Source organism: Engystomops pustulosus, chromosome 2, assembly GCF_040894005.1.
Source record: "Engystomops pustulosus chromosome 2, aEngPut4.maternal, whole genome shotgun sequence".
NCBI lineage: Eukaryota > Metazoa > Chordata > Amphibia > Anura > Leptodactylidae > Engystomops > Engystomops pustulosus.
The window spans coordinates 215,166,705-215,182,518 of NC_092412.1; the positions used below are offsets into that span (position 1 = coordinate 215,166,705).

At 42.3% G+C, this 15,814-nt stretch overlaps 1 protein-coding gene across 1 annotated transcript in view; it reads left to right on the forward strand.

Annotated features, from left to right (window-relative positions):
- The first annotated feature begins 4,929 nt into the window (after positions 1 to 4,929).
- RTN4RL1 (reticulon 4 receptor like 1) overlaps positions 4,930 to 15,814 on the forward strand; it is a 144,628-nt gene continuing 133,743 nt past the window's right edge. Inside the window, exon 1 of the mRNA XM_072138110.1 lies at positions 4,930 to 7,038. Within this exon, the coding sequence (XP_071994211.1) occupies positions 7,008 to 7,038 (31 nt within the window). The 5' untranslated portion in view covers positions 4,930 to 7,007. The remainder of the gene's footprint in view (positions 7,039 to 15,814) is intronic.

Sequence of the window (15,814 nt, forward strand, 5' to 3'; positions counted from 1 at the left end):
GAGTGCGTACACTCACATCCCTAACCACAGCCCAGCCAACAGCAGTAATCCCAGGAAACTAGTGGTCATTTTTATATCATTCCTAACATTAATGCCCTGAGACGTCACCCCTGCAGCCCCAGTGCACAAACCAAGAGCCGAGCACTAGAGGAGATGGAAAAAAAAGGGCTTAGTTTATCCTTTGTTTCACTGCACCCGCTAGTGCTTAGAAATTATTTCTATGTAGTAGTAGGTGGACCCCCAAAATTAATTGCACTGGTGGGCCCCAGGTACCCAAGTCCAACCTTACAACAAATATTTATATCTCTCTCTCTCCTTTAAGTGCATCCTAATATCAGGCAGAGGTAGGCAAACCCTGCAATGGCAATATCCCAATAAATTTCATGAATGTCTTAAAGACAAGGATGCAATTAGTTCTTATAGTCAATGCCAGTAGTGTGGTAGGAGACACCTGTGGGGGAGGCGCTCCGAGGAAATTACCCCCACCTAATGCTGGTCCTATAGCTCCATAAGGTTAAAGTGGCGGCAAATTTTACATTTTCATTGTTTTTGAAATATGTTGCTGAAAAAACAATTACTGGAATAATTTTTGTATTCTTAAAGGGAACATTTTCCACACTGGAACCATGCAAAGTAAATTTCAGGCATCTACAAGGTACTGTACATCAGTTAGTGTGGAGTTTTGATGTAACGGGTTCCCTATGGAATACTTACTCTTCCCAGATGATCCATTCCATAACTTTAACCCTCTTTCCCTTTTTAGCTGGTCCTGGCAGGACCAACAATGGAGGCCATTGTAACTGCTGCAACCAATCATGTACAAGAATGGAGACATATGAGCAGTGATGTCACCGTTCTGGCACATGTGACCACTGAGGCTAGTGATCGTCTGATATAGTCAACTACCTCCAGGGCTTACAGAGAGTAGGAGTATTTCTCTTCCTATTTTTTAAGAGGTTAAAGTCCCGTATATCCTCAACAGTAAATTATACTAGATATAAGCAGGCAGCTAAGATTTCCTGTAACATCATGCCTTTACACGGCCACAGGAGTGCAACATCTAATAAACTTATGATTTGCAAACAATATCCCAAATATAAACTGTTTATGTAGCTGCTAATTATAAAGACAATAACCATAAATTCTGGGGCTGCAGCTGCCGAGGGACCCACCTGCACCGGGGACCTGTATACAATGTGCTCTCTGTACCGCATTAATAACACAAGCTGAAACCCTACTAATTGCTTCTTATATGGGATACAGTACACAAACTGCGTGTTCTCTGCTGTCATATGACCAGGGAGGGGGACACTGTAAACATTTACCTTCACCTGCATGTAATGATGAAAAAATCCCAGCCCCTGTTATGAAGACTGGCAGATAGACTTCCCCTAGGCACAGGATCCAGATTCACCTGAATATATATATTCTACCAGTTCTTCAGCAGGACAGAAAGAGACACTGGGCACGTTTAATAACCCGGTCCTGTAGCTTGTGCGTCCGAGTTCCTGCATCTGTCGCTTCCCTGCCGAGGTCTGCCGAGGTCTGCCAGAGTTCACCTTCTTCTTCTCGGTGCATGTGAGTGCATGTCTTGCGGCACAATTTGAAATGTTAAATCCTGCGCGTAGGCCAAATCCGTCAGGTTGTCTGACGGCCCGCCCCCCGATTTGTGTCTCGTGCAAGCCAGCACCGATGAGCCAAAATCTGATCGCGTGCGACACAATCCCCGGCGTGATGCACCGCAGATCGAAAATCGTAGGAATATCCAACCAAAGTGCGGCCGTAGGACTCTTAGGAAATGAGCCCCACTGTGGTCGATTTCCTGTGACAAGTAGATAAAATACAAGAACACTTTTATAAGAACATATCTGCTCTCTTTCCAAAACAGTGCTACACCTGTCCACCGGATAAGTGTGACATCGTATCTTAGTCACATCAACTATAGTATAGGTGAGCTGTAGTTCCCATTACAACCAATAGGCAGATAATGTGCTGATAATCTTTGAAAGTAATCAGACATGTGTTCTAATAGTGGACAATCCCTTTAAAGGGTAGGACCATCTCATGAAATGGGGAAATGCATCTGGCTCCATTGACTTATAGGGAACCTGTCAGCAGAAAGTGACCTAATAAACCACTACCAGTATGTCATCAAGCTGGTAAACACCTTCTAGATCATGTCTATTTCATGGCCCAGTTTGGTGGCATAGTCGAGAAAATTAACTTTGAAGTGACAAGAGTTTGTATGTTCTCTCCGTGATTGCGTGGGTTTCCTCTGGGTCCTCCGGTTTCCTCCCACACTCCAAAACATACTGGTAGGTTGATTAGATTGTGAGCCCCATGGGGACAGGGACCGATATGGAGCTCTGTGCAGCGCTGTGTAATCTGTGTGTGCTATATAAATAAGGAATTATTATTAGGAGTCAAGGAGGTGGAGAGTTTAACATTGAAGTCAAGCTTTTCTTCAGAATTCCCTCTTCGCTGTAATTGGTGGTCCTGCATCCAGACACATCACTAACCAGATCTCCTTCATTCTGAGGTAGAGTGAGCTTGACTTCAATGCTGAGATCTCTGCCTCCATGACTTTATACAACCCATTTACATCTCACTTCAAAGTTGTATTTCTGGAAGATGCCAACACACTGAGCCATAAAAGAAACATGATCTGGAAGGTGTTAATCTGCTTCACAACATACTGGTAGTGGTTTATTAGGTCAAATTCTGATGACAGGTTCCCTTTAAAGGGAATCTGTAACCTCAATTCACCTACCCAAACTTACTGCGATGTTACATAGGACTTTACCAAATGAGGTTAAAGTGCTTTGGTGGTCATCACCTTTGCAACACTTCTGTAATGACCCAAACAATGGGTATTACGAACAAATTCACTCCAGTTGACTTCTTGGTGAGCTCATGAAGTCTGACCAACTCTGTTAAGCCAGATTAAAATTAAAATTAATTAAAAGTAACTTACCTATTGTCAATGGATACATCCCATATGCTATCCCCGAGTCATCTGCTGGTGAAAGAAGGGTTAAAGTTTTGACTTTTTACAATTAAATGCTATCCTTCCATAGCCATAGCCTTCCATAGCCATAGGTTAGAAGACTGGAATTCCACCCAGAGTGTAAGTTTATATATATTCCATCTGGCTGGTTTTCTAGGAGGTTTTATTATTCTGCAAGATTAAATCTGGGGTAAAAGACAGCCTGCAGCCTCTGTCTCACCACTCTACCAGACAAGCAGCTCTGTGTGCTCCCCTCCCCCAAATTGCTGCCTAAGTAACTCTCTAGCCCAAATCTACAGGACCAGGGCTGTGATCGATACCCAGGCTTCAACCCTACCAACAGCTACCTCATGGAACACTTCAGGATGGACCTTCTACCTCGGCCTGTTACCCGTTGCTGTGTTGGAAGCCTGTTGAATAAAGAGTCTGTGAGTATGTCCATCATCTTTGTCTAGATGTCTGATCCCTGGCAGCTTCTGCTACCACCACAGGCCTCCCCTTCACCATCTGCCTGGGGATCCCATCACTAAATGTCCATTGGTAGTGCCTCAGTGGGACCCATCCACTACATTGCAGCCTCCCACTGCATTATCCTCTGACGGCCATGTATGAGGTTTCTTCACCTGGACAAGACTCTGGTGCTAGGCGGTGCTACAAGCCACTCAGGTAGCAGGTAATCCAGTTGCCTTGAACCTAAGGTCTGGCCCTGGTGGGTGGCCATTGCACTTACCCCAGTGTGTTCTCTCATCCTTCCACCTTCAGCTATGCCACCCCTGGGTCTAGCTAGATTTGGAGCCAGAGCCCTTAAGTGCTCTACCAATGCACTTCAGACTAATTTGTATGTTTCAAAAGTGACACTTTGGAATAAAATGAGCATCTAGACAATAAGAACAAAAGTTATGCGTAAACTTCTGTTAGATGGCCGTGTGCTTGTCCGTGCTGAACAAAGCCCAGAGGACAAGGCTGAGAACTCCTCACCGTCGCCATTTTCCTGCAAACTATAGGATATGTACCACAACAACCTCTCCTTTTTAGGTCCATCTTTAGACAACTGAACTTTTACAGATTTCTGAACCACAGCATATTGCCAATATATGTGTAGTTGCTTCATCTTCCACATATAATTGTTGTACTACCCATTAACACCCATAATTCATCCTTGTATCAACACAGCCCCAACCTATTTTTGGAAACCTATGAAATAAAGATTTGTAGGTGGGGTCTTTCAGATCTCCTTAGATGCAGCAATGTCTTTGAAGGAATGCGTGAACAATACTTGAACTTGGCATTTCTGGGGTCCAAATAAAATGTTGTCCCGATGCCCACCTAATGCACAATTTTGCTCCAAAAGGTAGAGCAAGCAATTGCAAATTCTGCCATATCGGCAATAAGGTGGGTATAAGCAACACCTTCCCAAACATAGTGCCCACTTTTATCTATTTTAATATGGGTAACTTGTATTGTAAATATTATTGACACAAGAGATACATAGTGGCACGCCATTTAACCCCTTCCCTCTCTATCTGTTTGCGATAACATGGGATCCTATTAAGAATTCTGTCTCTTCTCGTAGCCGCTATGGTCTTCAAAGCAGAAGAAAATCATTCATTCTTTTAACAAGCTGCCACATAACCGAGCTCAGGCGAAATACATACTAGGAATAGATTTATGCAACACAAAGAGCACAATGCCTGGTGGGCCTCTCCGGTGTCCTAGTGGTTAACCAGGTTAAATTTGTGCCCATTGTTTTTCACGTGGAGGTGAGGGGTGCAGGAGAATGAGGCAGATAAGTTGAGACATCCAGCAGCACCGGGAGGGAGGCAGATGGGAGGGGGCATTGGCCTTTTCTCATTTTCTATCCTATTAAAGAGCATCAGGGAGACTGCTCGCTGCTTGATCTCTCAGATCAGGGCTTGAGAAGTTGCTGCTGCTGCTGTGTGAGAAGAGAGCCTGGGGCATCATGCGGGGAGGCACATGGGTGCCTGGCACAGGCTGTCATGGCATGGGAAGGGCAACTACCTGCATTCACTTTGGCATCCTCCTTCCTTTCTCCAATAGGAACAGGCACAGATTCGCTTGACTGAAACTCTCAGTAACAAAGCGGCAGGGGGAAGAGAGAGAGAAAAACACCTTAAGAGGCAGCAGCAACATCACATGGCAGCGGAGAGCAGCCTGCTCTGGGAATAAGATGGTATTTTTGAACTCTGCAAGCAAAAAGCGCTTTCATAAATTTTATATGGGAGGCGTTTTATGAGAGAGAGGAGAGGAAGACAGGAGCAAGAGAGAGAGAGAAAGAGGAGGATAGACAGCAGGGAAGAAGAGGTTTGCTCTACAGAGACAGTCACATACAGTGCACTCTAGAGACAGACAGAGTGCACTACAGAGACAGCCACATAGAGTGCACTTTAGAGACAGACAGAGTGCTCTACAGACAGCCACATAGAGAGACAGCCACTACACAGACAGCCACATAGAGTGCAATTTAGAGACAGCCACAGAGTGCACTACAGAGACAGCCACATAGAGTGCACTACAAAGACAGCCACAGAGAGTGCACTAGAAACAGCCACATAGAGTGCACTACAGAGACAGCCACAGAGAGTGCACTACAGAGACAGCCACAGAGAGTGCACTACATAGACAGCCACATAGAGTGCACAACATAGACAGCCACATAGAGTGCACAACAGAGACAGCCACATAGAGTGCACAACAGAGACAGCCACATAGAGTGCACAACAGAGACAGCCAGATAGAGTGCACTACAGAGACAGCCAGATAGAGTGCACTACAGAGACAGCCACAGAGAGTGCACTACAGAGACAGCCAGATAGAGTACACCACAGAGACAGCCAGATAGAGTGCACTACATAGACAGCCACAGTGAGTGCACTATAGAGACAGCCAGACTGCATTAGACTCCCAGCTGCAGAGACAGCTACAGGGAGGACACAAGTCCTACAGAGACAGCTACAGAGAGTGCTCTGGTCCTATAAACAGACAAATAGAGTGCACTAGTCCTATTGGGAAGGGCAGGTTAACACAGGCGCAATAGTCCTTCAGAGACAGGGAGGTAGAGAGCACTAGTCTAGAGACAACCAGATAGAGTGCACTAGTTCTAATCAGAAACTCAAGTACATTTGTCCTGCAGAGACAGCCAGGGAGACATAGTTAGAGTGCATTAGTCCTGCAGAGACAGCCAGGGAGACATAGTTAGAGTGCATTAGTCCTGCAGAGACAGCCAGGGAGACATAGCTAGAGTGCATTAGTCCTGCAGAGACAGCCAGGGAGACATAGCTAGAGTGCATTAGTCCTACAGAGACAGTCTAAGCAGGGCTAGAGTGCACTAGTGCCACAGAGACATCTAGGTAGACGGAGCTGGAAAGTATCAGTCCTACATAGACAGTCAGCTAGAGTCCTACAGAGACAGTCCAGTATGTAGGGCTGGAGACAGAGTGAAGGACAGAGAACTAGAGTGCGCTCCTGCCAGAGAGACAGCCAGGTATGGAGAGATAAAGGTGAAGAGGAGGGGAGGAGGAGAGAGGGAGTGAGGAAGGCTGGAGCACAGACAGATACTACACACAGAGCAGGAAGGGAGGCTCTGTCTCTTGTCATCTCGGGCTGTCTCTGGCAGTCTCTCAGCCCTGGCACAGTTACTGGTGACAAGGGGCTCCATGACTCTGCTTAGACTCTTTTCCCCCAACACTAAGGGGGTGGAGAGGTGTGAGCAGTTCTCAGCCAAAAAAGGGGGCGTCTTCCCCCCCTAAATACCCAGAGGAGCGGCAAAACTGGGAGAAAGCGCCGGAGAAGGAGTAAGACAGTGATCTGTGTATCCCGGGGGCACCCAGGAAGAGGGCACCACCGCCTGTGCCCAGGACTCTGCCCGGATTGCTCGTCTCTTCGGCGGGACATAAGTAGAAGGGGACACCTGGGAGGGCACGGCTCTCGCCCCTCGGATTAAGCTGTTGCTGATTGCCCGAAGGAGCCCGAGTGCCCGGGGATGCGCACAGGTGGCATCATGCAGCGCACAGGTAGGACCGGGAGTGGACGCTTTACTTTTACACATAGATATCTTCTCTGTACATATGTTACACAGCCAGTCACAACTATAGGTACAGTCCCTTATACATAGAATTACCATAGTATATGTACCAACCACACATACACTGAACAACTATAGGTACCAGTCACACATACATACAATAACTATATGTACCAGTCACACATACACAGAACATATGATTACTATAGGTGCTACCCACACATACACTGAACAACTATAGGTACCAGTCACACATACAATCACTAAATGTACCAGTCACACATACATACAATCACTAAATGTACCAGTCACACATACACAGAACATATGATTACTATAGGTGCTAGCCACACATACACTGAACAACTATAGGTACCAGTCACACATACATACAATCACTATACTATATGTACCCGCCACACATACACAGAACATAGGATTACTATGGGTGCTAGCCACACATACATAGAATTACAATAGGTACCTTTCAAACATATATAGAATTACTATATGTACTAATATGTCACTAAAACATATGTTTACAATAGGTACCAGACACGCATACATACAATTACTGTATGTACCAGTCACACTTATACAGAACAACTACAAGTCACACATACGTAGGATTTGTATAGGTGCTAGCCACACATACATATAATTACTATAGGTACCATTCAAACATGTATAGGATTACTATAGGTACTTGTTACTAATACATATGTTTACAATAGGTACCATTCTCACATACATAGAATTCATATCGGTACCAATTAGGCACACATAGAATAACAATAGATACCAGTGAATAATACATATATTTACAATAGGTACCACTCATACATACATAGAATTTCTATAGGAACCAGTCACACATACACAGAGTAACTATAAGTGGCAGTCAAAAATATGTAGAAGAACCATTGGTATCATACACATAAATATCTGTGCTATAGATACCAGTCATACATAGTGTAGGTTTTCTATAAGTGCCATTGTACTATATATACATATATAATGTACTATATATATATATATATATATATATATATATATATAATGCACATACATTTATTAATGAGAATAATTTACACTTATATATAACTGCTATAGTTACAATTCTGACATATACATATGGTACCAGTCAGTATGCATACATACATACATATATCAGGTACCAGTCTGACATGACTATAAGTGCTATAGATACCTGTGCATACTGTAGGTAGATACAAGTGCGCACACATTGCTCATAGGTATAAGTACTATATATTATACAACTATTGCAGATTGTATAGGTGTAAGTATTAGTCTTACACATTATGTAGGCATCACATATACTATTAGTGTAAGTACCATAGGTATCAGTGTTGCCTTTCATACTGTCATTGAGAGGTAAAAGTATTATTGGTACCAGTGTGGCATATTATACTGGCATCACACATAGGTGTAAGTATATCGGCTGCGTGTATCATATTACTCAGTAATCACACATAAGTGTAAGTATTTCTAGTGTCCATGTTGTCCGTACATTGTCCTGTAAGTTCTTATGATATCAGTCTAATCCACACACTGCCCTTGTGGCGCTGGTGCCAGTGTACATGTACATATAGCATACTGTACACATATGTATAGTAGTCACACATCTCACATATTGTATTTTGTAGTCTTATCCACATACTGTATCATACATATGTGACGCGGTGCCAGACTTACCAATTATATAATTACCATTCCTGTATATAAGATGTATAAATGTCAGTGTATGCGGTGTATCTCTGACATATGTGTAGATGCCATGGGTACCAGTGCCCCCTATTACCCAGACATCACAGATATGTATGATGCCTTCTTTACAGCACACACTGAATCAAGCTGTCCTGATGCTGAATAATTCATGGAGCTCAGAAATATCTTCACATCTTTTCATCCAGAAAGAAATAGATTGTGTGGCCCCTGTGGCCCTAGCAGCACTTTACAGGAGAAACCCAGGCTATATTTGGATTGGAATTAACCCTGGATGTGCTAGAATTATCTGAGGTTCTTCGGGATTGGGGACGCCGTGTGACAGTGAAGAGTCCGGGCAGGGAGAATTAACACCTTCCTGCTGTTGTCAATGTGCAGGATAATTCAGATCTTTGAGAGGCTCAGCTCTTGTGGACGAGTTGACTTCTTATCACCCATGCGGAACGCCAGGGGGTTCTGTCCTTGTCTGTGATGCTTCTATAGACAGATTTGGATAGGGTTACAGCAGGTCTCTCTTTGTTTTGATGGATAGATTATAGCTGCATGATATATATATATATATATATATATATATATATATATTGATACATTGTACAAATATGTAAACATCCAACCTCTTGATACATTCAGGAGCCGGCATTATTTATGCCCATCACATTTCACCCCCTGTCACTTTGGGATGATAGTGACAGTACAGTACCTTTCAGATATAGTGGTCACACTTAGATGTGTAGGTGACCTCCGGCTGCTAATAATAGGTGCCCGCTTTGCTCTTGGCATTCCCACATAATCTATGCCAAATTATGAGATGTCTCTTATTGAATGTTGTCTGTATCTGATCTCCATGTACACTAACTTGTTGGATAGATTGTTGTAGTTGCATGCTTATAATTAATCTAGTATTGTTTACAGGAGACTAAGGCTTGGTTCACACTTGACATCCACAGGTCGGTAATGTGGCCACATAGCTGGAAACCGCAAGGCAAAACTGTGTGTGGTGGGTGGCAAGTATAGGTGACCCAAGTTCTGTAAAAGTGACTTAGGAGAAGATATTGCCATTTACCTGTACTTGTTGTGGATCTGTTTTCAATGTCAATCTGTTTTTTCACATTCTTGTAGTGTTTCGCATGGCTGAGAAAATTGTAGCAGAATTGTGTGCAATTTTCCTGTGCGTTTTGTGACCACTCATCAAGCTGCAGCCCCATGAAAACCCAATTTACATGGAAAATAGACAGATTCGAAGTGTAAGGAGTATATCCCATCTGGGGGGTCTCAAAACTGAAAAAAAATAAAAAAAACTTAGGATCATAGGTGCAGACTTTATTGCCAGTAATCCCTTTAAAGAACATCTGTCAGGATCTAAATAGCTACAGGTCAAATGTTGATAAAGTAGAATTTAGGTTAAGGGTCCCTTTAAGGAACTGTAAGAAAAAAAAAACTAAGATGTCAACTGTTACTATTACTAACCAAAGGCTTCCTATTCAGAGGGCCAGTGATATCAGAGTGGGCACCCTATATCTCCTCCATATACATTATAGAATATAGGTTGGATACGTCCGTACACAGGAAATGTGGTGTTTTTCCAGGCTAGTTATTGCGATCTCTACCTGTGTGTATTGCAGGAGTGTGATGGTTGATCAATAATTCAGACAGAGTTTAGGGTTAGATTGATGGAATCATAAGCTCCTTTTATGTCGGTGTCCAGGGAAGTGTGGCACATAACTCTGCGATGCCTAACAGCTGGCACTGGCTGGTTGTGATGGTGACGATGTTGGGGTGGCATTTGGTCACAAATGGGCGGTCCGAGCTGGCTGTACATAAACACATTATCCTTGCATAAAAAAAGTCAAATACTAGAAAACAGATGGTGATGTAATTCCCTAAGGGAGCGAGGGACATTACAGATTAGCATGGATCACATCAGCAGGTTATTAAAGGTGTGAGAGACATGCTGCTTCTTTGAAGGAAAGGATTGGGAAGTGGGGATGAAGCAAGTGTCTGAAGTGATTTTTCCAAACCATCTCCTGAGGAAAACCCAGTCAGACCTGCTTTGTGTTAAAAAAAAAAGCCCTGGTCTACCCTGAGATGACCACAGCATTAGGATTAGGTGTCTACATACTGGCACTGATAGTGTTAACGCTGCTTTCACAAAATATGGCGAGCTCGGCAGGATGGGTTGATGTTAAAATGAAGTATGTGCTTCCTAAAAACGATACGCTCCATAACTTTGTGGCAAGCAGAGCATTTCACTACATGCATTTGTATGGGGAGAGGAATAACATCCCACAGGAGGCACTTCTCACGCTGTAGCTACATATGGACCTTATATACCCCCTGGGAATTCTCGTTCATGCTCCATATCTGTGATTTTATACCCAGCTGAATTGAACAAGTCGTTCCCCTTTGCCTTGGTGTCAAGGTGACAGGTTACTGGAAAAAAAAAATTCTACTTGCAGATGAACAGATGAGAATAATACAGCGATTATTCTCCATTATTATTAACACTTCCTGGGGTCTTTGTATTGGGGCCATATTGTCCTGGGGGTCTCGTGTCATAGTGTAGACACCCCGACCCTGAGCCATATTGACCTGATCCCGTATAAGACATCTTCCAGTCTACTCTACCGATCAGCAGAGATCTCCTCTCAGTTTGATTCTTTCCTTCTGCTTTGTCCTTGAAGAGTGTTCAAGGGCATAAAGCAGCCAGAAAAGTGAACCCTTGGAGGCCTCCATTAATGGGAACATTGATTCTTTAAAGCCTTTCAGTCTTAACAAATGCTTAATATATGATGCCATATTTTTATGCAGAACATTAACTACAGCTTTTTAAGGTATCCACCAAGGTGCTTCTGCTATAGCAATGATTCCCTCACATACTGTTCCCCCTCCTCGACAACTAAGTCTATTCATATGTGAAATTGATAAAGGAAATGGACTGGGCGGATGATCAGAAAGAAAACATTTGTCAATTTTTTGACAGGTCAATAGTAAGAATGGAACAAACGTATGACAACTGGACTAAGGGTATCTTTAATGTGGTGTATATTTTGGTAATTGGCCGCCCATGGTTTTGTGTTAGGTTATATTAAAGTAAAATTCATGTGTACATCTCCCGAGGACTATGTATATACATAACAATAATATCACCATGTACAGTTTATAGTCCTATCATTGTTTATTAAAGGGGTTTGCCTATGACCAATGTTGATCACCTTTCCACATAATTGGTAATAAATAGGACACCCCCTAATTGGGAAACGGGAGTCCTCCTTTCACATCCAGGAATGCAGTGGTAGCCCTTATATGTGGCCACTGCTCCATTTACTTTTATGGTTTTACATCTCCGTCCCATAGATGAAATGGTGCAATGGTGAGGCAAGGGTCCTACCCCTGTATTCACACAGCACATTACTGAAACCAAATGTTGTATAGTTGATGTATATTATGTAGAGTCCCAGATCTATTCTACTTTTATTTGGCGAGACAGTGGCACTAGGTTTGATGCACGTTTTGTCATTTTGTACTCAAGATGAGCTATGGAGCCATAGTTGTTTAGTAGATAGATGGGAAATAAATGTCTATTCTCTCTATATTCATGGTTTCACAAAACGTGGATGCAAGATATGAGTATTTGTCATCTTTCTATCTAATATATATTATCTGACTCTTATCTTCTTTCTTTCTTTCTTTCTTTCTTTCTTTCTTTCTTTCTTTCTTTCTTTCTTTCTTTCTTTCTTTCTTTCTTTCTTTCTTTCTTTCTTTCTCTCTTTCTCTCTTTCTTTCTTTCTTTCTTTCTTTCTCTCTTTCCTTTCTTTTATTCTTTTCCTTCCTTCCTTTGTATAGCATCTGCCAATTATCTATCTTTATTTTACTATTAGTTACCTGTTTCCTTTCTGGCAGTTTTTTATTCTATCTATCTATCTATCTATCTATCTATCTATCTATCTATCTATCTATCTATTCCGTCTTCAAAGGGCTCATTCACATTGCACATCCATTGGTTTTGTCTCTCTTGTGTCTCCATTTTTTTCTCCGTGATGTATCCGTTTTGTCTCTGTCTGTAAAAAAAACCCCCCTGAAGGTTTTGAAGCCTCATCAGTGAAAAAGAAAACGGATGTTGCATCCATTTTTTTGCGGACCCATAGACTTCTATCACCTTCCATGATCCGCATCAGTGAAAAAAATAGGACATGTTTCATCACTTTTTTCACAGATAACGGATCAGTGATAATACAAACCAATGTAAAAGCACCAACAGAAATCAATGGCTTTGTGAGGCATGTGTGGAAATCACGGATGTGAAAAACAGCGCCAATGTGAAAGAGTTCTTACTGTTATCTATTATCTGTCTGTTATCTACTAATGGTGTTTCTCTATCTGTATATCATTTACCTCTCTCTTTCTCTCTCCCTACCTGTTATCTCTCTATCATTTTATTATCTATATCTCTATCTATGTACAATATCAGACAATAATAATAATAGCTTAGTAATTCTTGTCCCTTTTCATGTTTGAGGATATCAGCAATGGTTAATATGGTTGTTATTAAAGACTAAATCGTCTAATTGCCTGATCCCAGTTACTTGCACATTTTTTTTCCCCTCAAATCCCATGTGCCTGGAGTAATTAAATGTAGTGGAGCGCGTTGCTAGGAACAAGGCAGGATAAACAGGTTAGCACTTTACTATAGATTTCAGTTTGCAAATCTATGCAGATTGACAGCAGTGGAACATTAAATGTTAATTTGCATGACATTAGTGGCTGCAGGCAAAGCACCGGGTATCTATAGATTTCCTCAGTCACATGTCTATTTTTCCTGGCTTATGAGCACAGGCCATGGAGCGATGTTGTTACAGTGTCCTGCTGCTTAATTCTCTGCCTGTATGGAGCATTCACGTCTTATCACCGGATCTCTCCTTAGTCTGAAATCAATGTGAGATATAGAATATATTCACCTTCTTATTCTTCTTCTCCAACATGTGTTCATATAATAATAAGATCTTCATTTATTGTAAGGTATAAGGAGGGGCAGGGGTGGTTGGTCACAAAAGTTTAGTAGACTAGTTGGGTTGGTGCAAACCATCTCAAACCCTCTGGGCAAATTTGGAGTCTTAAAGTTGTATCTTGTTAAGCGTCGAGTGCCAGGCTGAGCTTTGTTAAGTGGCAGTGGCATCAATTATTTACAATCTTGTAGCTGTCTTTCATTAGAATTTATCTGTACATCAACCACAAAATCAGTCAAACACACTCATTTATAAGTTAATGCAAGCTCTGAATTATTTAGTGAGAGTTAGATCAGGGCTGGGCTGCACTCTCTCGCCACACTGTCTCTCCTCTGGGTTTAATGGTTCCCAGTAAATGGTGTGGGCGGAAGGGAGGGCTGGGAGATATTTGCTTGAGGAGCAGCAAGGACTCCCTATATTGTCTGACCAGAGGTCTACTTACAAGAAATGTGTCGAGAAGCAAGGAGACTCTGAAGCTGAGTAATATTGAAAAAAGAGAGACATAAATAAGGGGTATTAATAGTATACAGACACTTATGAGAGTGAGTTATAATGTCATATAGCCAAGTGCTGATGTCAGTTGTACTGTGGTTGTGCCTAAAGTGTATGGACTCTGAGGAATACCCGGCTTCAAACATTTCACAAAATCCATGTCCACCACTCCACCAACCCCAAACCTAAATCACACCCAATAGACATGAAAGACCACCCAGAACCCCTTTAAAACAGCCTTAAAGTGCCTACTTTCAACACTACCTCATGTGGCCTAAACCTCTGAGAAGCCCATCCAGTCCAAATTTTACCTGTAGATGCATTACTCCTGACACATAGAGAATGGTGTTTCCACTTTATAGAGGTGATCAATATAAGGATCTTTCTCACTTTCAAAATAAATATTTAATTTGTTTTAATGTATGGATCCTACATAGAATGATATGATCAATAATTAGGGGTCTTAGGTTCTTGCGCTTCAAGTTATATATTATATACGCACCATTATAGCTTTATATCATATATAAATTACCATGATTTCTTACCAAGGCCTTCCTGTTAGGGTGCATTCACATATGCCATGATCCAGTGTAGCATCCCCTATGGCATAATTGTACCAGATCAGAATACACTGGTTTTGGTGTTTCCTAGATCTGGTTTGTTGACACATTCTGGGTTTGGTAATTTGGCATTTAAATCAATGGAGTGTTTGAAAGAGTTCCATATTGTCAGGACATGTGTCCAGTTCAGGCGTAAGACAACTGGCTGGATGCCCCTTATCCAACGCGCCTCCAGAGAAGTGTGCTCTTAAGAATCATGATCTTAGAATGCTCTACTTTTTCATCTTTCTATATTGGATATTTATTCAATTAATCAGAGAACACAGACCCATTTACCAAAAATGAAGTTTTGGAAGAGGGTACAGATTCATGAAACTTTTCACATGGTCTTCATCCCTCACCGGGACCTAGATTTTTCTTGTTGGCCTGGAGGCAGTCGGGGCCCAGAATACCGGAGTGGCTGTCTAGGGCCAGCGCACGCTGATGTCTCGGTGCTTGGTATGGGGACAGGAGGATGGGCCTACAGCCTGGAAAAGAAAGAGAAAACAAAAAAAGACAACGAGAGAGGACGGCGCCTCGTGTGATAACATTACGTAAGTTGGTTGTCAGGTAAGTAGTGAAGGTGCTCACCTGGACGCAACTCGTAAAGTTGCAGGGAAAAATTGAGGGGGTATCAAATACCCTTGATGGAAACTTCTCCTTACGGTTAATTCAGCAGCTCCCAAACGCTCCAATAACCGGTGTCCAGTGGAACCGTGAGAGTATGGGTAAGGCGGAAGAAAGAATTTGGTTTTGCGGATAGGTGCGCTTGTAACCAGGAATAAGTTACCAAAGCGAATTTTGGTAAAAGCTTAGTTCGTCTTTATTAGAAGTGATAAACAATATTTAGGTTCATAGGTGGTGACGCGTTTCGGGATAACCCTTCATCAGACCAATATTATGTTTGCCGGGCAGGGGATGTGCG